The 27,776-nt window shown below is 40.1% G+C and overlaps 1 protein-coding gene across 2 annotated transcripts; it reads right to left on the reverse strand.

Moving 5' to 3' along the window:
• Positions 1 to 1,440: 1,440 nt before the first annotated feature.
• ITM2B (integral membrane protein 2B) lies at positions 1,441 to 27,776 on the reverse strand. Of its 2 annotated transcripts, none has more exons than XM_047755976.1 (6): positions 27,441 to 27,776; positions 7,999 to 8,127; positions 6,079 to 6,285; positions 4,711 to 4,821; positions 4,073 to 4,223; positions 1,441 to 2,172 (listed from the first exon to the last, which is right to left on the reverse strand). In XM_047755976.1, exons 1-6 carry the CDS (start codon positions 27,555 to 27,557, stop codon positions 2,087 to 2,089), a joined length of 801 nt encoding a protein of 266 aa, XP_047611932.1. In that variant the 5' UTR covers positions 27,558 to 27,776; the 3' UTR covers positions 1,441 to 2,086. The 2 variants fall into 2 exon arrangements, with proteins under 2 accessions (XP_047611932.1, XP_047611931.1); XM_047755975.1 differs by having other exon boundaries at positions 7,984 to 8,127; positions 27,441 to 27,737.

The following is a 27,776-nucleotide window of genomic DNA, read 5'->3' on the forward strand; positions in this document are numbered from 1 at the left end:
TAAAGCTCCTGGGCCCATTCTTTCCATTACAGAACCATCACAATTGTGTTCTAAGTAGCTGGTTATTCAACAGTCCCTTTCATTGGATAGTGAGTTTCCACTAAGGCAGCAGGTATCTTTCTTCTTCACAGATGTACCTTCAATACTTAATGATGTGCCAGGCACATAAAGGATGCCCAGTAACTACTTGTCGAATGAATAAATAATGGCTTGTGAAGATTCAGAGTCCCCTTAAACCCATGAAATTTTAAGAGCCTTGAAGGTAGGGAAAAGCAAGTCTCATTTTATCAGAATATATTCTCTTCTGAAACAAATTCTCAATCTCTGAATATCTCACCAGCTAGCCTAAAGCTTTCACAGTATGACTGACAAGAAACCAAGAGCCAGGAATCAAATAATACCCTTTTTTGGAGTTCCCGATGTGACACAACAGATTGGCGGTATCTTGGGAGCACTGGGATTCAGGTTTGATCCCTGGCACAGTGGAGTAAGGGTCTGGCATGGCTACAGCTGCAGTGTAGTTTGCAGCTGTGGCTCGGATCTGATCCCTGGCCTGGAAATTCCACATGCCGTGGGGCGGCCAAAAAAGAAAGAAAACACATATATACTTTTTATACTAGAACTGGTTCCTGAACGAAATCTGTTATGGGTTTGTGAAACTTTTAAAACTTCTAACTTCTGAAATTCAGAATTTGAATTTGTTTTAAGAATTTATAGCGAAATTACTCTTAGATATTTAAATGGGGGTGGGATTCTAAATTATTTCAGGAGTTCCCGTCGTGGCACAGTGGTTAACAAATCCGACTAGGAACCATGAGATTGCAGGTTCGATCCCTGGCCTTGCTCAGTGGGTCGAGGAGCCAGTGTTGCTGTGAGCTGTGGTGTGGGTTGCAGATGTGGCTCAGATCCTGCGTAGCTGTGGCTCTGGCATAGGCCAGTGGCTACAGCTCCGATTAGACCCCTAGCCTGGGAACCTCCATATGCCACGGGAGCGGCCCTAGATAAGGCAAAAAGACAAAATAAATAAATAAATAAATAAATAATTTCAGATAGGAAGCAACCTTAGAAATAAATCACCACCATAACTTAAAATGTTTCATTTGTGAGGGAGACATTTTCAGGAAAACACTTTATGCCCCTGGGAAAGTTTAGCTTTAATGATAGCCCTTCCATTAAATACAAAAGCATTATTTTGAAAAGTTTACACAGCATCTTTCAACGTTCCACCTTAGATGTTACTTTAATAGTATCCATGAAGAATGTAGTGATTTTAAAAGCTTGTTTTTAGTTTTCAAAACAACCTTTGACTTTACTCCCTGTGTATAGAGAACTGGATTGTCAAGGAATAGTTTCTTTGTTAACATGGGTTATCTCAAGATAGGAAGAACCGAACTGTTCTTTGGCTTTATTATACGGGAAAAACAACACACAGTCCTTTAGTCAAACGACTTTGTGATATTTATATTCTGTTGCACAGTATAGATTATACAAATTGGTAATACAGGTTATTTCTTAAATTCCAAACATTTTCTAAAATATCATTACAGCAGATGCCTAGGATATTAAAACATCGAGGTGGAAATTATACTCTAAATAGTTAAATATGACACTGAAAATACTGCACATTTTAATTAGAGGAAAATCAAAATGTGTGTTCAAATGCTCTAACAAACCAAGTAGCAGGGCAACAACTACAAATAAGTCACTGTGGTCCATTTTTACATATGCATATATCTGATTATTAGATAACCCCTCCTCTTGAAAATGCATAATTAAAACATAAAAATCTGGATAAATGAATTAAGGAAATCTGAATTCTTCTTAACACCTAAAGGTCTATGGTGAAGCGTACTATTACCTATGACTTCATACAACTACTAATTCAAGATAAAAGACACCACACTTGGAAAGGAAAAAAGATTTTTAAAAGGTAATGGTTTTAATTGAATCAATGAGATGAAAAGATAGTGAAGCCCTGTTTGCTACTTACATGAAAGAAGATTTTAAAAAATAATCACTGCACAAAATACAAAGGGTGGGGTTATGCTGTGTATTAAGTTTTCTCCATAATGTTTTTCTTGACTGTTCAAGAACAAATTAAAGTTTCGACGGCAAATTTGTTTTCAAAATGCCGAATTGTAGCACAATTGCTGGCTTCGCGTTTCTGAATACCTGTTCGGAAGGAAGAATTGTTTAAATTCCTGGTTCTTCATCCATAAATATTCATATTAATCTTCAGTTATTATAATATTCCATTAACTTTTTTTTTTTTTGGCTTTTTAGGGCCGCACCCGCGGCATATGGAGGTTCCTAGGCTAGGGGTTGAATCGGAGCTGCAGCTGCCAGCCTATGCCACAGCCACAGCCATGCCAAATCCGAGCCACATCTGCGATCTACACCACAGTTCATGGCGATGCCGGATCCTCAACCCACTGAGTGAGGCCAGGGACTGAATCCACACCCTCATGGTTCTTAGTCGGATTATTTCCGCTACGCCCAGAATTCCCATTTTTTATTTTTTGATTTTTTTTAATGCTGCAGAAAATAATTTCCCACTCTTCTCTGAACTAAGTATCTTAACAGATACCAGTAACAATAATAATGCCATGCATATAAACTTCTGACCTTGAAGGTAGTGGAAATAGAACAGTATTATTTAAAGTATTATTACACCCTTGACTGTGGTGGTGATATGTTGAAACTCAGAACAGCATATTAAAAAGGGTTATTTTGTTATATGTAAAACTGTGACTTTTAAAAAAATTAGGACCATAAAGATCCTTTTAAAATGTAAGAAATCAAGCAACAGGTTTCAGGTGACTCGTCAGCCCCAAGGTGGGAGAACAGTATCATCAAAAGTGCTAACAGAGGCGTTCTCCTTGTGGCTTAGCCATGAGGATGCAGGTTCGATCCCTGGCCTCTCTCAACGGGTTAAGGATCCAGTGTTGCTGTGAGCTGTGGTGTAGGTTGCAGACGTGGCTCAGATCTCGCGTTGCTGTGGCTCTGGTGTAGGCAAGCGGCTACAGCTCCGATTTGACCCCTAGCCTGGGAACCTCCATATGCCGAGGGAGTGGCCCCAGAAAAGGCAAAAAGACAAAAAATAATAATAATAATAAAATTAAATTAAATTAAAAAAAAAAAGCTAGGAAAGCACTGTAGGTGCCACAAAGAAATCACACCACCGTATATCTACCTGGCACTTTTTACTTTCTAAAGCTCTGTCACATGTATTTTCATTTTTTTTTTTTAATTTTAATTTTTTGTCTTTTTGCCATTTTCTTGGGCCACTCCTGTGGCACATGGAGGTTCCCAGGCTAGGGGTCTAATCGGAGCTGTAGCCACCGGCCTACACCACAGCCACAGCAATGAGGGATCTGAGCCACATCTGCAACCTACACCACAGCTCACGGCAACGCCGGATCGTTAACCCACTGAGCAAGGTCAGGGATCGAACCCGCAACCTCATGGTTCCTGGTCGGATTCGTTAACCACTGGGCCACAGTGGGAACTCCTTTTCATTTTATTTTTACAATGATCTTGAAAAGAACTGTGGAGAAACGTCATCATGTGAGAAAATAAATAAAGGTTAAATGATTTGGTGAAGACACATTAGTTGTGTCCATGCTCTTAATTCTTCAGTCAAATTCCTTTCTAACTAACCTGTGGCTATCTTCAATGCGATCCAAGAGGCCAACTCTGCTTAAGATCCCTAAGGCTACACCTGAAGAGCTCCTCTAAAAACTCTCTGGATGAGAAGAACCCTCACACATACTGGCTGAACCAGATGGTAAGAGAGGACATTGGACTGACTGCGTGACGACACAGAAAGTGAGATAACACCACCTCAAGGAAATGACATCTCCTAGTCACCTATCCTCTCCCTTCAAAAAGAGTAGAATTAGAATTAAAACGATTCTTCAGGAATCTAGAATTATCCTATAGTATACCATAAAGTTTTATTTTCTCACTCATGGCAAACGTATTGGTAACAATGACTAGCTTACATCTCAATCTAACTCAATGAAATGAAACAAACTTTTTTGGCCAACAGTTTAACATTAAAAAGTATTACCTTTAACGGTTTCTTTGCGCTGCAGTTTGTAAGTTTCCTTGTCATGGCACAGTCGATAAATATAGAAACCCAGGTGATCGATGTTTTCAATGCGATCAGTGATAACCATGTGTTCATGGATCAAATAGGACTGAGGCAGGTAGGTCCCAGCCTACATTTGGGAAAAAACATATTACACAAATATCTCAAAGGAGATATTGAACAGACAAGGAAAAGAGACACAATTCTTAGAGATTACAGTACAGAACAGCGGCTGGCAAACTATCACCCACCATCTGTTTTTATAAATAAAGTTTTATTGGAATACAGTCCTGCCCATTTGTTTATATATTGCCTATGGCATCAAAATGAGTAACAGTTACAACATAGACTTATTTCTTAAAAGCCTACTATTTATTCTCCGGCCCTTTAGGAAAACTTAAATATAATTCAAGAAGTTGTATTTTAATTTCGAAAGCAAAATATTAAAAAAAAAAAGACATGGAAAAAATGCAAAACTATGAGTCTTAGTTCCTCTTTATAAAATGTCTATTGGCTATATTTCCAGAAAGATGGGCTCCCATAGGGCTAATCTGTCAACAGGGAATTCTAAGATGCTGCAACAGCATCATTAAAAGAAATATTAGAAATGTTTATACCTTTATGTTAATAAGTAACTCCAGTAGGTTTCTGGGTGGCATAACAATGGAAGTGTTCAGAGGAATCACATAGCACTTATCCAGGTTAAGATCTAAATAAGCCGTGAGTTTCTGGGAAGAAAAAGATACATTTTTGTTAGATTAATATGTGAAGATTACAGATAAACAAAAAGGCAGCAACTGGATTTTTTACGATAATCTGTGAGAAGAAGAACATATGGAAAAATCTTGGAGATTCCTCAGAAAACTAAAAACAGAACTACCATTTGATCCAGCAATCCCACTCCTGGGCAACTATCCAGAGAAAACCATGACTAAAAACGATACATGTATTCCAATGGTCATTGTGGCACTGTATACAATAGCCAAGACATGGAAACAACCTAAATGCCCATCAACCGAAGAATGAATAAAGAAGATGTAGTCCATATAAACACTGGGATATTACTCAGCCATTAAAAGGAAAGAAATAATGGCATTTGCAACAACATGGATGGACCTAGAAATTATCATGCTAATTGAAATTAGAGAGTGAGACACCAATGTCATATGCTATCACTTACCTATGGAATCTAAAAAAAGGACACAATGAACTTTTTTGCAGAACAAATACTGATTCAGACTTTGAAAAACTTATGGTTTCCAAAGGAGACAGGCTGCAGGGTTGGGGAATCGGCTGAGGGTTTGGGATGGAAATGCTATAAAATTGGGTTGTGATGACTGCTGTACAACTACAAATGTAATAAAATTCATTGAGTAAAAAAAAGAAAAAGAAAATGAGGGGCATACAGGAAATAATGGCAACTGATTACCAAAGGAGGAATAGCATGGGGTATGTGTTACAACAGCAAGGCCTGGGGAAGGAAGGCAGGGCGAGAGAAGGCCAGGTTCACTGAGGGTCAGCTTCAAAGAGCCCATCAGATGTTGCATTTTATCTTGCAGGATCAAGGAAACTCTAGTCCACTTTTTTTTGTTTTTTTTTTAGTTATTTTATTTCATTTCATTTCATTTTTGCTTTTTAGGGCTATACCCATGGCATATGGAAGTTCCCAGGCTAGGGGTCGAATTGAAGCTACAGCTGCCAGCCTACACCACAGCCATAGCAACTTGGGATCTGAGCTACATCTGTGACCTATACCACAGCTCATGGCAATGCTGGATTCTTAACCCATTAAATGAGGCCAGGGACGGAACCCACAGCTTCATGGATACTAGTCAGATTTGTTTCCGCTGCACCACAATGGGAACTCCCTGGTCCACCTTGTTTTAAAGTTAAAAGTGCATCGTAAACAGAATAAATTAGCAAATGTTGAAGCGAAAACTACAAAAGCATCCATTAAGGAACAGTTCAGGGGGCCCTGGGCTCACCTTGTTAAAGTCATGCACAATGTTGGCAGGGTCGCTGTCCGCAAACTCTGGGACAGGCACGCTGATGAACTCGACCCCATCTTCCTCGAAGATCTTAATATTTTCCTCGATGGTCTGGTAGCGGGCGGCAGGGGCGTTTGCAGGAGGCTCATTTAAGATGACATCATCCTTGATGTACTTTATTCCACAATAGTAGACGTCATCTGGCTATGGAGAGTTTAAACACTGCTTTAGCAACGCAGTGGGAGACAGGCTTTTAAATGCAAGCATTACTTAAGCTGCCACCTTTATCTAAGTAGCACTTTGCTTGCAAACTCTTACTTTTACATGACAAGCCAGACACTTTAATTACAGAGTTAACACATTCTTCCTGTAAGATCAGGTTTTGAAGTATTGTTTAAAAAAAAAAAAAAGGCTTCAGAAGGAGAAAAGCAGCTGATTCCTCCTTTACTTTCTGTGTTTGACAAAAATAGAATATAAAGGCAATTATCCACCTGGTGACAAGTAAATTTGAAGAAACACATAGGCCTATTTCTACCTGTAGGCCTTATTTTTTATAAAAGAATATATTCAGAAACTAATAATGTTTTTCTGAAAGAATATACTTTTAAAATGTAATTCACCAATTACATGATTTTTCTCATCAGCTAAAAGAGGGATAGTTTAGTTTTTCTGAAATTTCCACAAGCATACAGGTAGTTTGGATTTTTCCTTAAAAATATATCATAATTAAGTGGAAAACATCAGATTACAGCAAATCATTATAAAGATTGATTTTTTAAAAAAGTGCATATAATAAATATTAGGAGCATATAACAAAATGCTAGGTCAACAAATATTACTTCTGGACAGTGGAACTGCAAATGATTTTCTTATATCAAAAATACATTTCTTGTAAAAAACTGGAATGAGTATACTCTGGACTCAGGAGCAGAATTTTATGGGGACGCCCAAATGTCTATCAAACTGTAATCTATTAATATGACACTTGTGGCTAGTTTATTTATTCAACTGGCAATTAAAAATATTATAACTTAGCCATTAATTATGGTTGGAAAGTTGAGGGTTAGACAATTTTGAAAAATCATCCACAATCTATACCCTTTAGTCAACAACATTTCTTTCTTTTTTTTTTTTGCTGTGCCTGTGACATGTGGAAGTTCCTGGCCCAGGGATTGAACCTGTACCACAGCAGTGACAACAATGGATCCTTTAACTGCTAAGCCACCAGGGAACTCCAGAAACATTTCAAAACAGTGTTATTCCACTTCTAGTGACTTTTTAGCTGGCTCAGCAAACTTACGTTCAGGAGTTTTTTTCTTTTTTTACCCCCCCCCCTCCCCCCGGCCCTATTTTGGTCATCCTTGTTCTGTGGGTGATTTTTTTTTTAATTTATTATTTTTTTTATTAAAGTACAGTTGATTTACAATGTTGTGCCAATTTCTGCTGTACAGCAAAATGGCCCAGTCTTACATGTATATACATTCTTTTTCTTATGTTATCTTCCATTTGTTCAGGAGATTTTGAAACACAACCTTAGGAGGACCATCATTTTGGCTAAAGGTCACAGAAAAAAGTACAGACCTAGAACAAGTTTGGGCCAATTTTCTTTTTTTTTTTCTGTCTTTTTGCCATTTCTCGGGCCACTCCCATGGCACATGGAGGTTCCTAGGCTAGGGGTCAAATCGGAGCTACACCAGAGCCACAGCAATGCCAACCCGAGCCGCATCTGCAACCTACACCACGGCTCATGGGAATGCTGGATCCTTAACCCACTGAGCAAGGCCAGGGATTGAACCCATAACCTAATGGTTCCTAGTCGGATTCGTTAACCACTGAGCCACAACAGGAACTCCTGGGCCAATTTTCTAACACATGTGAAGCAAAGGCAAAAAACGTCCTTACCATTTTCCCACTTACTTGAAGTGCAAAATATTTGTACAGGTATGCTCCTCCTAGAATGACACCTGCAAGCATAAATGCCAGGCCAAAGCACATGCACCAACACCAGGCTCTTCTTTGGCCAACTGGTACCACTTCATCTGGGTCCTAAAATATGAAAAAGACTGATAGTCAATATCTTAGCTCTAGTCAGAATCACAGAAACATCAAGACTGTTTAAGAAACTTTAAAGATTATTATTACACAAACAAAGATATAGGAGTTCCCATTGTGACTCAGTGGTAACAAACCCGACTACTATCCATGAGGATGCCGGGTTTGATCCCTGGCCTTGCTCAGAGGGTTAAAGATCCAGCATTGCTGTGAGCTATGGTGTAGGTCACAGACATGGCTTGGATTTGGCGTTGCTGTGGCTGTGGCTGGCAGCTGCAGCTCCAATTTGACCCCTCGCCTGGGAATTTCCATATGCTGTGGGTGCAGCCCTAAAAAAAAAAAAGATATAAAGACCTAGTGCTTGAGGAATCAGTGTTGTCACTTCTGTCACTCAAGGGTTCAGTGCCTGGCCCTGGAACTTGTGTCATGGGCATAGTTGTCCGTCCATCCGCCGTCCCCGCCCAAGCCAAAAAAGACCAAAGAGCGAGGTCTCTAACCAAAATCCACCCAGTAATGATTACGTGGTGGTGCCAGGACTCAGCACAATTGCCTCTTGAGCTAAAACACCAGTCCCTTGGGAGAGTGTCGCCTTCTTCTAACTTTCAACAGCCCACCAGCTATCGATATCTCTAGAGCAATAAGTAACACACTTAACACTCTCCCTTTTCTGTGTTTGTCTCTCTTTTCTTTTAACTTTTGGTGATGATTAAAATAGCTTCTAACATTTAAAAATCCAGAGATGGCTATGATACAACTCCACGATGCAATATTATGATGCTGGGACTTGTGTATTATTATATCTTCCATGTACATGAGATTATTTATAAAATTATGTGTTAGCCTGCTACAAGGAGTTAATATTCCATGCTAGATACCAAGCCACTCCTAACCAAACATAAGAAAAATTAACAAAAAATCAGGGACAGACCAAATAATATTAAGCAGATTCTTTAAATAACTAGAATCTCAAAAAAGTAGGACACACGTATCTAGAAATAATCCTATAACTCCACTTCTTGATAAAATTCTTCATTTTTAAGATAGAAGCTGTAGAAAACTGAGGAAAGAGTCAGTAAGAAAAACTTATTAAGAGACACCCAACTAGCATACAGTTGTTAGAATTCTAATTTTGACCCAATCAAGGAAATAATTTAGCACTGGAACATCATCTAGGGTCAGGATATTCACAGTCCTTAGACGCACTCCTTGCCCCTTTAACTCAGTCCCTCTACTCTGTCACTTCAGAGTTAATACACTTATCTTCTTTTTTTGTTTTGTTTTGTTTTAGGGCCGCACCCTTGGCATATGGAGGTTCACAGGCTAGGGGTCTAATCAGAGCTATAGCTGCTGGCCTACACCACAGCCACAGCAACACGGGATCCAAGCCGCATCTGCGACCTACACCACAGCTCACAGCAACGCCACCACATCCTTAACCCACTGAGTGAGGCCAGGGATCGAATCCACAACCTCATGGATGCTAGTCAGATTCGTTTCCGCTGCGTCACGATGGGAACTCCCCTAACTTTCTTGCTTATTTGAAAGGAATGTGAAAGGAATAACACGCCCAGGTTCATGTGCAAAGAGCCGAGAAAGAAATGAGATCTGCTGCTGAACTAGTGGCTCAGGAAATAGTACAGAAAGTGAAAGAAAGTCCCCAGTTGACTTGGGACCAACATAATAAAAGACGTTCTAATAAGCTGTACATGTGTACAGCCTCTCAAGCATATGAGGCTACCCTTTACTTGGAAAACTCAATACGGGATGGATTAAGGGAGAAAGTAAACTTGACCTATGTCTCCATAGATAAACAGGCTATAAGTTAAAAGTTAGGAATGAAAACTGCATAATCAGCGATGGAGAGGGCTGAAGCGAGAATTCAGTTAGGAAAGACTGCAAGCTAAGCTTAAGTTCTCCATTCTAAGAGGAAGAATTTTAACTTGACACCACCAGGGAAAAGCCCACCCCGGACATCGCAGCCAACCAAGAACAATTTAAGGTGCCTAGGTTGCTTGAGGTATAAACACAGAATTGAACACTGCAGAGCAAATGCCTTTCAATCTAAGGATGGGTCTGGACACTGCGAGAGAGTGTCACACTTTGCTGTGGGAGGTGTATATTTAAGACAACAGGGCATGCACTGAGGGTTTGGGATGGACATGCTGTAAAATTTGGTTGTGATGATTGTTGTACACCTATATATGTAATAAAATTCATTAAGTACTAATAATAAAAAAAAACAAGCATATGAAAGGAAGCAGTGTGTACTGAGGAAAAAAAAAAAAAACAAACCGAGAGGAACTTATCAAGCCATACAAGATAGCCCATCTGTGAACAGAAAGTTACAAGAATTCCATGGAATCATACGGTGTTATGAAACCTGGATGATAAAGTACACAGAGTGTTTGGCTTGAGCCCTTATCTGACACAAATATCGAAAGAGATAAGACACAGTCCCCAGCATAATTAATCTGAGGGTAGAGGCAGGGTGGGGAGATGGAAATGACAGATGGAAATAGTCATTGCTAAACAGTTGCTATCAGCTGCTGAGACAGTCAAATGCGTGTACAAGGCCTGCCTGTTTGGCAGGCTCTCTCCTCTAGGAGCACAGAAAGGAACAGCCAGAGAGCAAGGGCAGACACCTGTAGAAGAACACGCAGCCCCAACTGTGAGACCGATGACACGCATCCAGACCTTTGGATCTAACATTTCTAAATGGTCAACAAACAATATTATCAAGAATAAATTATAAATGTCTCCTATGTGCCAAGAGCTGTGCTAGGCACTGTGTCTATAGCCCCTGCCTGGAAAATAAATATACAAAGAGAACATAAATATGATATAGGCTCTAACAGGAGAATGTACAGAGCACAGGAGGATGTGGGGAAGACCTCCGCGGAGAAAATACTGGAGGGGATGAAGGATATATACTTCTTATTTACACAGAAGACAGAGTTAAGCAGCAAATACGTAGGGCGAAGAATGTATAAAATCACGGGGCCAGAACGCATGACATCTCTCAGGGCCATGTGTGCTGCGGCTGGAGTTCCCAGTTATGGTGGCGAGGGGTACACAACATGAGAATGGAGAGGTTCTGGGGCAAATCATAAAGGGACTTTGTGTATCATGCTAGGAAGTCTGAATCCTCCTCTCCATTCAAAAATCACATTCCAGGACTCTGACAATAAAATACAAAAATTACATTTCTCAAAAGAATCTAACTTACAAAATCTTCACTTATTCACATGTCATTTGCTCAGTACCTCAACAACGTGAACCATGACTTAAGAATCAGGGTATAAGAATCTGGGAGTTCCCATTGTCTCAGTGGGTTAAGAACCTGGCATCCATCCATGAGGATGCAGGTTTGATCTGTGGCCTTGCTCATTGGGTTAAGGATCTACCATTGCTGCAGGCTGGAGAGTAAGTCACAGATGTGCCTTGGATCTGGCATTGCTGTGGCTGTGGCGTAGGCCGGTGGCTATGGCTCCAATTTGACCCCTAGCCTGGGAACCTCCATATGCTGCGGGTGCAGCCCTAAAAAGACAAAAAAAAAAAAAGGAAGTAAGAATCTGAATCACCAAATTATGGACCCAAAGTCCATGTGCTACAATAATCATCTGTTTCACCAAAGAGGCATCAGGTCTTCAATCTCATAATCTTTTTAGTCTAAATTTCCCTAAGGTTAGTATGGTGCCACAAAGCCAACCTTGGTACTTAGTTGGCACTCAACAAATACCTGATGAGTGAATAAAATTTAGAAAAATTTTTAAAAAGCATGGTTGTTTAGTTTTCTAGTGAGTCCAGAAGTTACAAAAGCAGCCAGCATGGAGTTCCCATCATGGGTCAGCGGAAATGAATCTGACTAGTATCCAGGATGCAGATTTGATCCCTGGCCTCGCTCAGTGGGTTAAGAATCTGGTGTTTCTGTGAGCTGTGGTGTAGGTTGTAGACATGGCTCGGATCTGGCGTTGCTGTGGCTGTGGTGTAGGTCAGCAGCTGTAGCTCTGATTAGACCCCTAGCCTGGGAACCTCCATATGCCTTGGGTGTGGCTCCAAAAGACAAAAAGAGCAGCCAGCATAATGAAGGTGGGGGGCAATATAAGAATTTATGACGCACAAGAGACTGTGGTTCTTTAGCTAAGTATAGGTGCCCTAAGTACTTAGCCTGGTTCAACATTAAGGACCTGTTATTTGCTAGATCCTGTGGGAAACTCAAATGTAATTAAGGCATGGCTCATCTCTTAAGCAATTTACAGTCAAAATTAACAGTACGCATGACAGATAAATTATGTTCCCTATTACAGTCTGAGTCACGGAGAAGGGATTCAAGTACATTCAAGACAGAAAAGTTTTTAACTTAGGTTTAAAAAACTTTAACTTAGGTTTTAAAAACTTTAACCTAAGTGATTTATTAAAAGTGTATTCCCAATGATTAAATTTTAAACCTTGGAAAGAGTAATAAGCTTAGAGAAAAAAGCCACATAGAAGATTTAAGAAAAACCCCATGACCATCTCAAAATATGTAGAAAATGCACTTGACACACTGTCAGTCCCATTCAGAACAAAATCTCCCAGCAAACTAGAAGAGGTGAAATACTTTAACATGAAAAAGGCTAATGATTAAAAATCTATGGCAGCCCTCACGTTTAACGGTGAAACTTCAGAACCGTATCATACTCTCTTAAGTCACGAATTGAGCGATGCCCACTAAAATGAATTCTTTGTTCAGTCAGCACTGTACTAGAGATCCTAGGTAGTACACAAACGACAGAATGTAACAGACATAAAGGTTAGAAAAATTATACAAAGCTATCATTATATGTAAATGATATAATTGTCTACGTAGAAAATCTGAAAAAGTCACATTATTCAAACTAGTTTAGCAAAATTGCTGGAGATCAGCAATTAAAAATTAACTGAGTCAAACATTTACACATAAATAATCAGAGCATCATTATTCATAATAGCTCCAAACCGCAAACAATACAAATATCCACTAACTGATGAATGAATAAATAAATTGTAGTATATTCATACTGACTCTCAAAGACATTATAGTGGGAGTTCCTGCTGTGGCACCGTGGGTTAAGAATCTGACTGCAGTGGCTTGGGTCACTATGGAGGTGCAGGTTTGCTCCCTAGCCTGGGAACTTCCACATGCCACAGGTGTGGCTATAAAACAAAACCAAACAAAAACATTAGAGTGAAAAAATTCCAAAACACAAGACTGTCTCTGAAATGGCAAAACTATAATGACAAAAACAGCTCAGTGGTTGTCATGGTGAAAGAAAGATGGAAGGGACAAGAGGAAATTTTTTATGGGGATGAAAATGCTTCATATCTTGACTGATGGTGGGTATCATAAATTCAGTCAAGTTGTACCCAGAAAATAGGTGTACGTTACTGCATGTAAATTACATTGCAATATGGGGAACGAGGGGAAAAAAAGTCAACTGAGTTTCTACATACCAGGCAGTAAGAGAAAATTTACCACCACCAAGTACTGGGAAAAGTGTGGAACAATGGGGACTGGGCTTTTCCAAAGTCAATGGGAGCTGGTTATCAGAAAACAATCTGGTAGTATCTAATAAAATTAAAAATACACATATTTTTAATTGTATATCTATCTTACAACTCCATCCCTAGCAATATAACTCTAGATAAACACTTCTGTACAGAAAAAGCAGCTTAATAATGATGACTGCAGAAGTGTCATTAAGAAAAAAATTGGAAGTGACCTAAAAGTCTAAATGCCTATCAAGTAAAGGATAAAATATTATAAGTTCATTTATTTATTTATTTAGTCTTTTTTTTTTTTTTTTTTGCCATTTCTGGGGCCACACCTGCAGCATATGGAGGTTCCCAGGCTAGGGGTCTAATCGGAGCTGTAGCCACCGGCCTACACCAGAGCCACAGCAACGCGGGATCCGAGCCGTGTCTGTGACCTACACCACAGCTCACGGCAATGCCGGATCCTTAACCCACTGAGCGAGGCCAGGGATCAAACCCTCAACCTCACGGTTCCTAGTCGGATTCGTTAACCACTGAGCCATGACGGGAACGCCTATAAGTTCATATAGTAAGTTTAAACAAAGTGAACCAGTACTGTTGATTTTAAGATTAATCTCAGAAACATAATGCTGAACCAAAAAACACCAAAAAAAGTCAAGCTGGATAATAAATACATTTAACACTTAAAAAAACATACAAAAAGTGAGAGTTCCTGCTGTGGTGCAGTGAGTTCAGAATCCAACTGCAGCGGCTGAGGTCACTGCAGAGGCGCAGGTTCTATCCCCTGCCTGATACAGTGGCCCCAACACTGCCGCGGCTGTGGCACAGCTGTGGCTTGGATTCAGTCCCTGGCGGGGGAACTCCCACACGCCATCAGTGCTGTCACTAATTTAATTTAATAAAAAGAAAAAAACATATAATGGTACTACATATAAATGCTCTTTTGTTTCTGCTATGCTTGGCTTATTTAATAATTAACAAACAATAACAAAAATCAACAAGAAAAAGGAAAACCAGTCACAAACAAGAACATCTCCACTGGGGTGTGTAACGTTTCTTGGCCTAATTTAAAACAGTCACAGTCATCTCCTTCCCTTGCCCTGTAATGAAACTGGTGCACCTTAAATTATGCTGGTAAGGTAACAGAAGTCCCACAGGTGCTGGACAATTACCATCTCATTAATCTTCCTAAAAGCTCAAGTTTTTACCCCAGTTTATAAATGAAGACACTGAAGCACAGGCTGGCCTATAATCACCCCTGGACAGCAGGTACAGAAAGAAACAGCTTCAACGGCATTCTCACTCCTGCAACTGTACTACTGCCTGGTTCAAATCAATCTTATCATATGATAACAAAATTACTTCGCAAGTTATATCCTAAGCCAAATGAAGGATAAATTTTGTTCTGGTACTTCACTTAGTTAAGAATTAGGTCACCGTGATCAGTTCCCTGAGAGGCTTCAGTAAAGGCGCTTCAATCATAAACCTAACTCAGACAAAATGCAAGGGTTTCATATAATTTCTATTCTGTTCCCATACTATCAACTCACTTCCCATCCTTTGGCAGCTCTATGGGAGTCTTCTTTGTAGAATGAATAAAGATACATTTTTTTTCAGAGCTCCCAGAAATACCATTTAGCCTTACTAGAACAAAAGCAACAACAGTGCTTTAGGAACCAGAATATTAAAGAGGAAAATATCTCTTAGGGTTACAATTCCTACAAAAAAAAAAAAAAGAAGAAGAAGAAGAAAGACAAAGAAAGAAAGTGAGAAAGAAAAAGAAAGAAAGGAAGATAGATCCTGCTGTATAGCACTGGGAACTCTATCTAGTCACTCAATGCAGCACGGCAATCTGAGAAAAAGAATGTATATATGTGTGACGGGGTCACCTTGCTACACAGTAGAAAACTGACAGAACACTGTAAACCAGCTATGATGGAAAAAATAAAAATCATTAAAAAAGAAAGAAAAAAAAGGTATGGCATAAAAACACTTTAAATATAAAAGAGAAATACAGAAAAGAACAAATACAATTTATTCAACTCACAGTAGTATGAGCTACTACATCCTGAGAAGTCAATTTAGTTATTTAAAAACATGTACTATAAAACATCACATTCAGTAATATGGATAAATAGGAGGATGCACAGGCCCGCTGCCCACGGATGTGCTGTTTGGCTTGTACACTGTTTCCCACAATATAGAACTAGCTGCCAGCATTAAAAAAAATCTAATAATTCAAACAGTCACAAAAAGATTTCACTTTAATGGTCTAGTTTTCTCAACTCCTCCCTCCTCATTTTTCTTCCCAGTGAAGAGCAAATACACCAAGTTTTCTGTTTGTTTTTTTGTCCCCACCCAAGGCATGTAGAAGTTTGTGGGCCAGAGATCAAACCCTCGTCACAGCAGCAACCTCAGCCCCTGCAGTGGTGACTAATGCTGGATTCCTTAAACTGCTGGGCCATCAGGGAACTGCCCCAATATACCAAGTTCCGGGAGTGCCTGCTGTGGCTCAGCAGTAACGAACCCAAGTAGTATCCATGAGGATGAGGATCCGATTCCTGGCCTCGATCAACGTGTTAAGGATCTGAAGTTGCCATGAGCTGTGGTGTAGGCCGGCAGCTGAAGCTCTGATTTGACCCCTAACCTGAGAACTTCCATTTGCCACAGGTGTGGCCCTAAAAAGAAACCCCAAATATACCAAGTTCCTTTCTACAATGTTGCCTGGTTTTAAATCTAGATCTTCATTTCCAGCTATGACTGGGTATGCGTCCTTCTGAGAACCTAATCTTAAACCATTTCTCCATCTAAAGGATTTTGAGTTCTTGGGCTTTAGAGACTGGGATTAACAATGAAAGAAACAGTTTAATCCTTCAAATGACAGAACAGGTACTCTTTTACAAAGAACAAATCCAAACAGGAATGGTATAAGTAATCCAAAAACAGTGACAGAGAGGCGCTGATACTGGAAAAGCCCCAAGAAGACCATGGTCCCGGAGTTCCCGTTGTGGCTCAGCAGTAACAAACCCAAGTAGTGACCATGAGGTTGTGAGTTTGATCCCTGGCCTTGCTCAGCGGGTTAAGGATCCAGTGTTGCTGTGAGCTTCAGGGTAGGTCGCAGATGCAGCTCAGATCTGGTGCTGCTGTGGCTATGATGGAGGTCAGCAGCTGCAGCTCCATCCGATTCGACCCCTAGCCTAGGAACTTCCATATGCCGCAGGTGCGGCCCTAAAGAAAGCAAAAACAAAACAACCCCAAAAGACCGTGGTCCAAGAGCTACAGGAATCAAAGTGCTGTTCTAGACAACACCCAGTTCTCGGGACAGAAATGATGAAAACGACATGAGGCTACCCACAGTACAGTACCATCCCTGCGAGGGTCTGGAAAAGGTAAAACCATAGGAACAGAAAACAGGACAGGTGTGAGACACGGGGCTGACTACAAAGAGGCATGGAAGAATGTTTTTCGGTAAGGAAAATATTCTGCATCTTGACTGTGGTGATTAAACAACCTTAAACATTTGTCAAAATTAACAAGTCTATCGCTGAAAAGGCTGAAATTTTCAGTATGTAACTAATACTCCACCCGTAAACTCAAATTCCTCTCCTTTCCTAACTTATGAGGAGCAAGAACAAGGTTTTCTTCCTAAGACCCCATGAAATGACACTAAAAAGCAGAAAAAGATTCAAACCTGTACGAAAAAGCAGACAGACAGGGATGAAAAGGTGGAGAGTAGATAAGAAATAACATTTTGGAGGGTGGGAAACAGATGGACAGCTGGTATTTTAGCTTCTCTGTTTAATCACTCATCACTATCTCATAGGGTTATTGTGGGGAGTAAATGCGGAAAGACCTGGGAAGCATTCAGGTCACCGCTTGGCACACAGTAAATAGTATGTGCTCAGTAAGTGACAGCTATTAGTATTGTCCCCACCCCACCTGACTTAGCTGGGAAAGATAAGCTGAAACAAGTATGTGCTGGGGTTGAAGCCAATAAAAAGTGATCCAGAGCAGAATACCAAAAACGCCAAGTGAGACATCACTGGAGAGAAAAATAAATCATTTCTTATTCCAGTAAGAATGAAAAAATAACAAACAAAAACCTTGGTCATCGTTTAAGATCTACTTTTAAATTGTCCAAAATGTTTTTGTAACTATACTCTTTGAACCACGGAAGTTATGTAGGCAATCGCTCCAGTGAATACCCGAATACCAGTGCCATTCACTCAACCACTGGTACATGTTCTGCTCACCTGGCTTCTACATTAGATTTCTTTCCCCAGCATGGAAGCACCAGAGACATGATCCAGCAACCTGTGCGTTATTACTAGCATTAAGTGTTTTGCTATATGTTAAACACAAAAATGGCTGAGAAGCTAAAATCTCTAAGGACACCAAACATTTGTTTGCATTTTCTCTTGTTCATTTAAATCAGTAATCTCAATTGTGCTCTCTCGTTTGTCTTTTCAAGTACTACTGCTACTATCTCAACTGTAGTGAGAGAATCCACATAAGCAATCTTATGTCTGAAATGCAAAAGGGAGCAGTTTTCCAAGAGATTAGCATTATGCGGATAATAAAGTTATTGTATTATTTTGCTCTTGGAATAGGAAAGGATTTTTAAAAAGAGAAACTAGTCTAAAATTATGATGTCTATATAACAATTTCTCATTATAGTCCTTTTTTAGTAACCAATCCTACAAAACACAAGCAGCAAAACGGGAACAAAAAAATTAAAAATGTACAGTTATTGCATAACAATTTAACTACAATGAGAAATCTGAACCAAATTATTGGCATTATATAAAATTAGCACAGGGGAGTTCCCGTCGTGGCACAGTGGTTAACGAATCCGACTAGGAACCATGAGGTTGCAGGTTCAATCCCTGGTCTTGCTCAGTGGGTTAACGATCCGGTGTTGCTGTGAGCTGTGGTGTAGGCTGCAGACGCAGCTTGGATCCTGTGTTGCTGTGGCTCTGGCGTAGGCCGGCGGCTACAGCTCCGATTGGACCCCTAGCCTGGGAACCTCCATATGCCATGGGAACGGCCCAAGAAATGCCAAAAAGACAAAAAAAATAAATAAATAAAATAAAATAAAATAAAATTAGCACAGGCCTAGGTTAAAAAAAAAAAATAGGTCAGAACTTAAAAAAAAAAAATCAGGCTGTAAAGGCTTTTAGTGCTAGGTTGGAACTTAATCACTTTTCATATCATTAGGGACAAGGAGAGTATCTATATCTAGTACACAGCAGATTTATATAGAAATACCTTAAAAATCTTTTTTTACATACATTAAAAGATGACCTTCACTTCTATATAATGTTTGTTCAATCGACACTGAAGACGAGTGTACTAGTCATAATACTTTATGAAATTTCAGCAGGTTTTCAAACCTACATTGGTGAGATGTAACGTTGCCGGGCAATCAAAACAAAAGCCTAGATTAGCACTAATAAGCATTATATACAAATAACGGCACCATATACAAATGTTATTTACTGTTAACAATAGACTTCCTGGAGCTCCTGGTGTGGCACAGCAGAAACAAATCCGTCTAGGAACCATGAGGATGCGGGTTTGATCCCTGGCCTCGCTCAGTGGGTTAAGGATCTGGTGTTGCTGTGGCTGTGGCGCAGGCTGGCAGCTGCAGCTCTGATTAGACCCCTAGCCTGGGAACCTCCATATGCTGCAGGTGTGGCCCTAAAAAGGAAAATAAATAAATAAATAAAAATAAATAAATAAATAATAGACTTTACCAGGGATAGGCAAAATGGTAAGGTATATTTCTTCTGCCACTGGCTGTATCATGAGTTTGTATTGTTCCCCAAAAGAATATCAGCTGTCTTCCTAAAAATTTTAGGCATAATAGGAATGCTCTATTCTATAATTTATTACAAAGTTAGGTGTCAAGGTTAGAGGGGGGAGGAAGCACACCTGTTCTGGACTCATTTTTGTATAAATCTTGGATTTTAATGGCATTCGACGAGATAATTACACATATTATATTCAAATATGAGTGATTCCTTTTAAAATGCAGAACTTTTGACAAGAAAATTCCAAGTATGTTCTTCTAAAAGTATAAAAGAATTCAAATGTGGAAAGTTATACCTTCCACCACGTTTAGAAATGTGAAAGTTACACAAAATGACTACTAGAAAAAATAATTCCAGTTCTTAAGATCAGAGAGATCTGCGTCTCTACAGTGAACATGCGAAAGTACTCTGACCTTATGCCAGGCACCAGATGCATGTACACTAAGCACTAAGTAGTCATTAGATCCTGCTCCCTTATTCCACCACGCTCCTGGTTCTTGGATCCAGGGGTATGGTTTTCTTTTGAAAGCAGGTACGGACATCTAAGTAGGTTGTGATTAATTTGGATGACATAATTTCTCTGTTACACCAGGGATTTCTTGAACATCGAGGTGCTTAGTAATACTTAAATTCCTAGTACAGGGTCTGGACATGCAGCAGGTGCCTAAAGATCTTCTGGAGTTCCCGTTGTGGCTCAGCAGAATCAGAAACCGACTAGTATCCATGAGGATGCGGGTTTGATCCCTACCCTACTGAGTGGGTTAAGGATGTGGCATTGCTGTGAGCTGTGGTGTAGGTGTAGGTCACAGACGTGGCTCGGATCCCGAGTGGCTGTGGCTGTGGTGTAGGCCATCAGCTGTAGCTCCAATTCGACCCCTAGTCTGGGAACTTGCATATGCCACAGGCACGGCCCTAAAAAGACACACACAAAAAAAGATCTTTTATGAAAGAACCATGGAAGACCATTTAGTCCAATACATCACTTCACAAATAAATTTAATGAAGCCCAGGAGAATTAGGTACAATTATTTTTGCACTATCAAAGAATACAAACAGAATGTCATCTGACTCCATGTACACCTTCACGAAGGAAAATCATGGAGCTGTTAGGTCTGCGACCTAACTAAATAACAGATTAAGCAAATAAACTCTGGTAATAAGTGACACCATGTTACAACTGGATAATACTCCCATCCAACCAGAAATGATACAGCCTGAATTTCTACAGATTCTTCCTATCATAATGGGTTTACTTAAATTGAGCCACACTTAGAGTAAGCACTACATGCTAACTATTAAAACAGTAGTATTGTTATTATTCTGTTCACAAAATTAATAGAAGTTTATCTATTATTCATAAAATTACAAAGGACAGGAACAAAAGTATTAAAAGCATATGCACATAAAGCAAAAAACAATAAAGGAAAATAACTCAGGCACACGAGCATATAAGCATTTCAAAATCAATGAAAAAGGTTAGACATGAATTACAAAAATAGCCAAGTCAAGTTAGAGGAATAAAGCCACAAAGCAAAAATCACAAAGTTGGTAGTGAATAAGTTGTCTCTAAAGTTACTCATGAAGATGATTTTGGAACATTAAAAAGGGAGACAGAAGATGCCTCATTTTAGGTCATCCTGTCTGACCTTAAACTAGTGCTAATAATAATGCTTACAGCTTTCACTATAATCTATTATTAATTATCATTAAGCCCATTTTTAATGTTAAAGGAAATTTTCTAATAATTCCTAAAACTATCAAGACAGCTGAGTTGAAAGACCTATTTCGATTTCCAGTTAAATGGTTATCTTTCCTTCCTCCTGAAAGCTCAACAGAGTGACAGTAAAGGGATAAATAAACCTTAAGCCAGGGAATGAAAATGAATGACAGAAGACAACATATGTAAATAGAAATTATGAAAGTGTAAAGAAAAAAACCTCAAGCGGGGGGTTAAAAAAACAAACAAACAAAAACTGGTCCTATTCGAAGAACCAGAAATCAGAATGGCATTAGACTACAAATTAATGGAGCAGTGGCATCAAAATGCTAAAACAGGAGTTCCCGTCGTGGTGCAGTGGTTAACGAATCCGACTAGGAACCATGAGGTTGCGGGTTCGGTCCCTGCCCTTGCTCAGTGGGTTAACGATCCGGCGTTGCCGTGAGCTGTGGTGTAGGTTGCAGATGCGGCTCGGATCCCGCGTTGCTGTGGCTCTGGTGTAGGCCGGCGGCGACAGCTCTGATTCGACCCCTAGCCTGGGAACCTCCATATGCCGCGGGAGCAGCCCAAGAAATAGCAACAGCAACAACAACTACAACTACAACAACAAAAAAGGCAAAAAGACAAAAAAAAAATCTTAGCATTACAAGTTAAACATTCAAATATATAAAACGCCATTAAAACTTCTCACTTTTTAAAATATGAAATTCAACCATGCCAAAAAAGGCTTATGTAGCTATTTCAAAAGTATTAAATACCTAACTCCATACCTAGTGTTAATATCCCAAATAAACTCCTTACATATTTCACTTGAAAATGTTTATGATTTATAAATTGAGCAAATTTAATTTCAACATTAATTTCTCTTCTCACAAATATACATTAGCTCTAAGTTATACAAGCAACATTAAAAGATAAGTACTAAATGAAAAATTAAAACATCCCTCTATCATAAAAACAAGAATAATTTTTTCATTTCTGAAACTCAAGACTGAAATTCCTGTTTAAAAATAAAAAGCCTATGCTAATTCTTACTTGATTTTCCCGAATGGCAGAATTATAGAAATATTTCATAAAGTTCTTTTTCTCCTCTGATAAATTAAGGAGCTCAAAAAATCTTCAATCATTTAAAACTGTTGGTAACACATAAATAGGATTATACTGCAGATTTCTTTAAAGCTATTAAGTATATGTATCATAAATACTGATTAAAGGGGATAATCACAATTAAATGATTTTTTAATGATGTTCTTAGGGTCATAGCTATAAACAGTATTTCTAATTTTCAACTTTCAGTCATCTACCCTATAAAACTTTCATTGTTAAGCTCTTTGCAAAGAAAATAAGAGAGCCAGGAAATAACTCTTTACACATAAGCTTCTTGAAAACATAGCTCCAGTGTTACAACTTTCTATAGACAAAAACCATCACATTCATAAATTCAGCACCGTCAAATTCAAATCCTTTATTTTAAGGGGCAGCAGTTACGGCCTGAAAAAGTCCTTTGACGGCAAAGTCCTTAACTCCTTTAGTCTAAGAAGTAATAAAAAGTGCCAAGTTTACCAGAAAGTTTAAGAGGATGGATTCACTGATGTCATTTTGAAGACAAATTTTCTGGCTTTTCGTCTACTGACATCATGATATACAAAGGAATCTAAGAAGTTACAGTATGACTTCAGAAAGCATTTTCCTTTTGGAAAAAGAAAATGCCTTTTAGACAGACACTCCTGATATTTAAGGTATGGTATGAAAGAACAAATAAGAGAAATAAAATGTCCCACCTTACATCAAGCTTTGGCACTATCCAATGAAAACTTTTTTTTTTTTTTTGGTTTTTAGGGCCGCACCCATGGCATATGGAAGTTCCCAGGCTAGGGGTGGAATCGGAGTTACAGCTACTAGTGACCTACACCACAGCTCACAGCAACGCCGGATCCTTCACCCACTGAGCGAGGCCAGGGATTGAACCCACAACCTCATGGTTGTTAATCAGATTCATTTCTGCTGCGCCACAAGGGGAACTCCCAGTGAAAACTTTCTAATTCTAAATCAATTTTAAAAGGCCTGTCCCATGTGTTCCAAAAGTATTAAAACAATACTTCTATTCACTCAAACTTCTTACATGGCAGAGCTGAATTCTATCATGTCTTACAGATTTATGACTTTGCCAAGAATAATATACTTCTTCTGTCTCATCCGAAGAAAATATACTTAAGATAACACTGGGAAGACCCCGAGCAGGTGACCCGTCTCCACCTGCAATCTTGTCCAATTTCTGCAGCAGCAGCAGGAGCCCATGAAGCACGTGCACACAGGAGGTCCTGCCAAGTCACTCGGTATGCACAGGGCCGATTAATTCATCTCCCAGCACGAACCCCCCATCGCAGACCTCAATACCCTCATGCAGAACTGAACTGCGGTTTTTCCACTGGCCAATGTTTACAAGCACGAAATTACACAACTGGGTAATGATACGCACTTTTGTTAAAAGGAACAAAGCTCTCAATCCCTGCTCTAAAGACGGAAACATTTCAGTAAATGTCATCATATTTGATGTTCCTCCTCCTCCTCCCCTGAACCTCAAGCCGAAAAATAGGAAGAATACCAGCACCAGCGAAAAGCTAAATTACCAAACCCATCAGCCCTGCTTATGCAAAAGGAAATGCCAGAAAGCGGAAAGGACTGGCATCCAAATAGCCATTTTGTGATGCATAACTTAGAACTTGCCGAGTTAGCAGTCCTTCACTTCTTAGGCGTCCCTCCTGCCCCATCGTCTCCCCTCCAAGAGCACTTTACTTTCCTCTTCCTTTTAAGGATGTCTACAACTACACCCCCAATGCGGGGTTGAGGAGAAGCAACACTCTCAGCAAAACAGCTTGCAGGGGTAACTACGAAGCAAACTTGACCTTCTTCAAGGCCTGACCTTGGGAAAGGCATTTCCTAACGAGGCATGACAACAAAGAATTATTGACAACTACTGTTCTACAGGGAGGTTAACCCAAAAGGAAAATTTAGCTGATTACATAATACCTCTATCTATCTCCTTTCTCTGTGACCCACGGCTACTAATATGAGGAAGGAATGTAACAAGCCGATCGGGGGAGGAAGAAGGGCAACAGTCTGGATAGGGTGAGGAGGTAGTTGTTATTTTTCACAGTGAAAACAATTCGATTCCTGCCAAATATAATTATGTAATTCTAGCATTTTCATAGAATTTTAAAATGGGAAGAGTCCTTTAGAGACCATCTGGTCCTAGCCCGTCATCTTAGAGATAAAGAAATCTGAAAACTTAAGCCCAAGATCAAGCAGTTGGAGAATGACAAAATTGGGACATCAGACTCAGGACATTGAATATTTTCTTTGATACGTGCACCTATGTGACAAACCATTTTCCAAAGTTAAAGACACAAACACTCATGAATGAACAGCCGCCTAGAACATAAACCATGCATATAATTTCAAATTCACCTCTGTCATACGAAACAGAGGTCGTGCTTGATAGCTCTGTGCCAATTAGGACAGGTGGAGGAAGGTGAAAACAGTTAAAGAGAAACATGTGGGGAAAGGTTACAACAGAGGAAGCTAGTTGAAATAATACAATCAAGACATGGCTGTTGGGGTTAATAGCTACTGAAAAGATAGCTTTGAAAAATGGGGAGATGGACCTGTTTCCAGAGGTTTCTCACCCTGCAGTGAGAAAGGAGCTAAAGAAATAGCAAAAGATAGCAGCAGTGTGAAAGTATTGGAATGGGTGCTACATAAGCCAGCTGACTGGAGTGATGAGAATTTTTATGGCATAAGCCTTGAAGAATCTGCATCTTAAAACCACAATTCCAGATGACCCCAGAACAGGCGATCCTTAAAGAGTGCGTTTTGAGACACCATGGTCTTCGGAATACTGTGGTCAAGGAGAGTTAAAGGTATTCTAAGTTCTTGTTCTGGAGTTCTGGCTCCTAACTAGCTTAACTGGATCCTCTCGACCAACCAGGCAAGGAAATGCCCTAGGCAAACACAGGAAGGCTGATTCTGTGCAGAACTCAGAGTCTAACTCAGCGGTTACCATATCGTCACCCCAAAGAGCCAGAGAACATTATGTAATCACGGCCCAGGATCTCAGATGAAGAGATAGCAAAGTCTTTCATGACCGTCTGTTATTAAGGTCTTCATTTACTGTTAAGATACTGATTATAAGGATTCCACTTTTAATGCAGAGCACTATTTTGTCACTCACTGAAGAAATCTTTGAGCGTATAGCTAGAAAAAGATTTCGTCATTGCATTATCTGCCAAATCCATCCACGACTGCTATGTGGTTATAAAGGAAGGAAGACTCGGGCCCTCACAGCTTAATTCCAGTATTTTAATTTGGATATGGAGATCTGGGAAAACAAAGCACAGACCTATGAATAGTTACTCTTACTGCTGCTCTGACCATAATATTTGGATACGGTGGAACTTTGAGAAATTTTGAAAATGTGCAGTCCCCATTTCAGAAATGAATGAAAATGTGAAAAGTCACATTTAAAGCTGTCCAGTAAATTAACTCTGATTTCTGTCCAGAGTGTCAAATCTCCTTCACTACAGGACAGGGAAAAGCTTTCTGAAGTAACGCCATCCGATGCTTTCTCTATTTTTTAAATGGGAGGAGTTATATATGTTTATAGGATTTTTGAAAAGATGGACAAAGGATTAAAATCTACCTAATCTCTATATATAAGTATTTCAGTCTGTTATGACCAGGCACTTGACCACCTATCTATTTTAGGTACAATGAATGTTAGATAAACATAGAGCTAAGATAATAATTTGCTGCAGGAATTATCCTCTGTGGATTCCAAACATTTTCTCTTAAGACCAGGACTATTTGCAATGGATTCAGGAAAACAATACCAATACCAAAACTCTTAATCCTTTTAGGGAATCAGTCCACTTCCTATTTCAGGGCAAGGCAGTCATTTAAAAATCAACTCCTTGTGTTTGTGTTTTTAACTAGAATATTTCCAAAAAATGAGTACAGGCACGTCCAAACCATGTTATTTTTCACACACTTTGTTACAGTGTGTTTTCCTTTGAATAGCAGTAATTTTCATTAGACCATATAAAAAATGCTTATTACTCATACCTGCACAAACTATTTTTTTAAAGTTAAAACTCAGTTTTAAATTAGTTAAAACACCCTACTTATAACAGGTCTGGAAAAATGCTAACGAAAAATTCAGAAATAAACGATGCAACCTAAATAACTTCTACAATTAATTTCTCTAGGATTAAATTTTAGCAGCCTAAATAAAGATCTGGTAGAAAGAGGCTGTGAGGCTTTCCTATTTAACTTCTGCGACAATTACCATCATGTCTCAAATGATATTATTGTAAGCACTAAAACTTAGCACAATTATGGTTCCTTTCGTGATTTTTGCTTAGGGTTAAAAGAGAGATTTTTCTAAAATTAAGGACCATTTAAAAAGGGACATAGGACAAGTTTCTCAACGTTTAGTTTCACTTAGCGTAAGGGGTTCTCGTAAAGATACTGATATAATTTAAAATTAATTGTCGGTTTTACACTAACATCCACATAGTAATTACTGATCTTCACCGGGCATATGTGCTTTAATTATAAATTAACAGCCAGAACCAACTGAGCAGACCGTCACCTTGCTTTCTCCCCTCACCCGCTCCCTTGCCCCGTCTCCAGACCCCACCGTGAACTTCGTCTGCCAATACCGAAAGGCCGTGGGAAATGAGGAGGTGAAGAAGAAAAGGCTTTTAAAATTGAGAGGCTTACAGGAGCCAGACTTAGTCCAAGGGCTGTTTAGCCTGGAAACGAAAGTAAGAAGCAAGAGAGGTTTAGGCTTGTTATGATGTCAGCCATTTTAGGCACATTATTTATACTGGGAGGAAGTGCCAAACTCTGTTGTTGTTTTTGTTGTTTTGCATGTCGTCGCTGGGCTCCAGGTCCAACGAACCCAGTCCCGGCCCCACGCACATTCCCCGACTGCACCAACGACCGTGCGCTCGGCACAGTTCTCCAACGGGCCTCCTCGCTCCAGGCCTCCCCCAAGCCCCAGCTCCCGGCTCCGCTTTCTGCACACGCACTTTCTCACAAAGAAGCTGCGCCGGACAAGAAAGGGGAGCAGCCTGCGAAAAAGGAGAGGTCGGCCCTCTCGGGGAGCCTGTCCCGCGCCTCCTCGGGCGCAGAGCCGCCCCGGCCCCGCCAGCTCTCCCCTCGGGCCCAGCGCCCTCTCCCCCGAGCCCTGGCCCTCGGACCTTGCAGTCCACCGCGACGGTGTCGGGGGGGATGATGAGCGCCTCCTCTCCGCTCTTGGGCTCGTCCTTCTTGGCCTCCTTCTGGGCCAGAGCCGAGTTGAACGTCACCTTCACCATGGCGCGGCCTGGGGCGCCCTCGGCGGCGGCTGCGGGCTCGGGCGCGGGCTGCGGGCTCCTGGCTGCGGCTGCAGCCTCCTCGGCAGGGCTCCGAACGCGGCTCAGCAGCAACCGGAGACAAGCAGCTCCGCAGCGACAGAGGTGGCTACTGCTGCAGGGTTACTGAAGCCTCGCAGCTCCCAGGCGAGGGCGGCGACAGCTCGCTCGGCCCCCCTCCCC

Source organism: Phacochoerus africanus, chromosome 13, assembly GCF_016906955.1.
Source record: "Phacochoerus africanus isolate WHEZ1 chromosome 13, ROS_Pafr_v1, whole genome shotgun sequence".
Taxonomy (NCBI): Eukaryota; Metazoa; Chordata; class Mammalia; order Artiodactyla; family Suidae; genus Phacochoerus; species Phacochoerus africanus.

Coding starts and splice junctions, on each gene's coding strand:
- ITM2B (XM_047755975.1), bottom strand. CDS start 27,557: ATGGTGAAGGTGACGTTCAACTCGGCTCTGGCCCAGAAGGAGGCCAAG. Junction 6,286..7,983: donor TTCAAGTAAGTGGGAAAATG/GTAAGGACGTTT, acceptor AACTCTCCATAG/CCAGATGACGTCTACTATTG. Junction 4,822..6,078: donor TTGTGCATGACTTTAACAAG/GTGAGCCCAGGG, acceptor TTTTCTTCCCAG/AAACTCACGGCTTATTTAGA.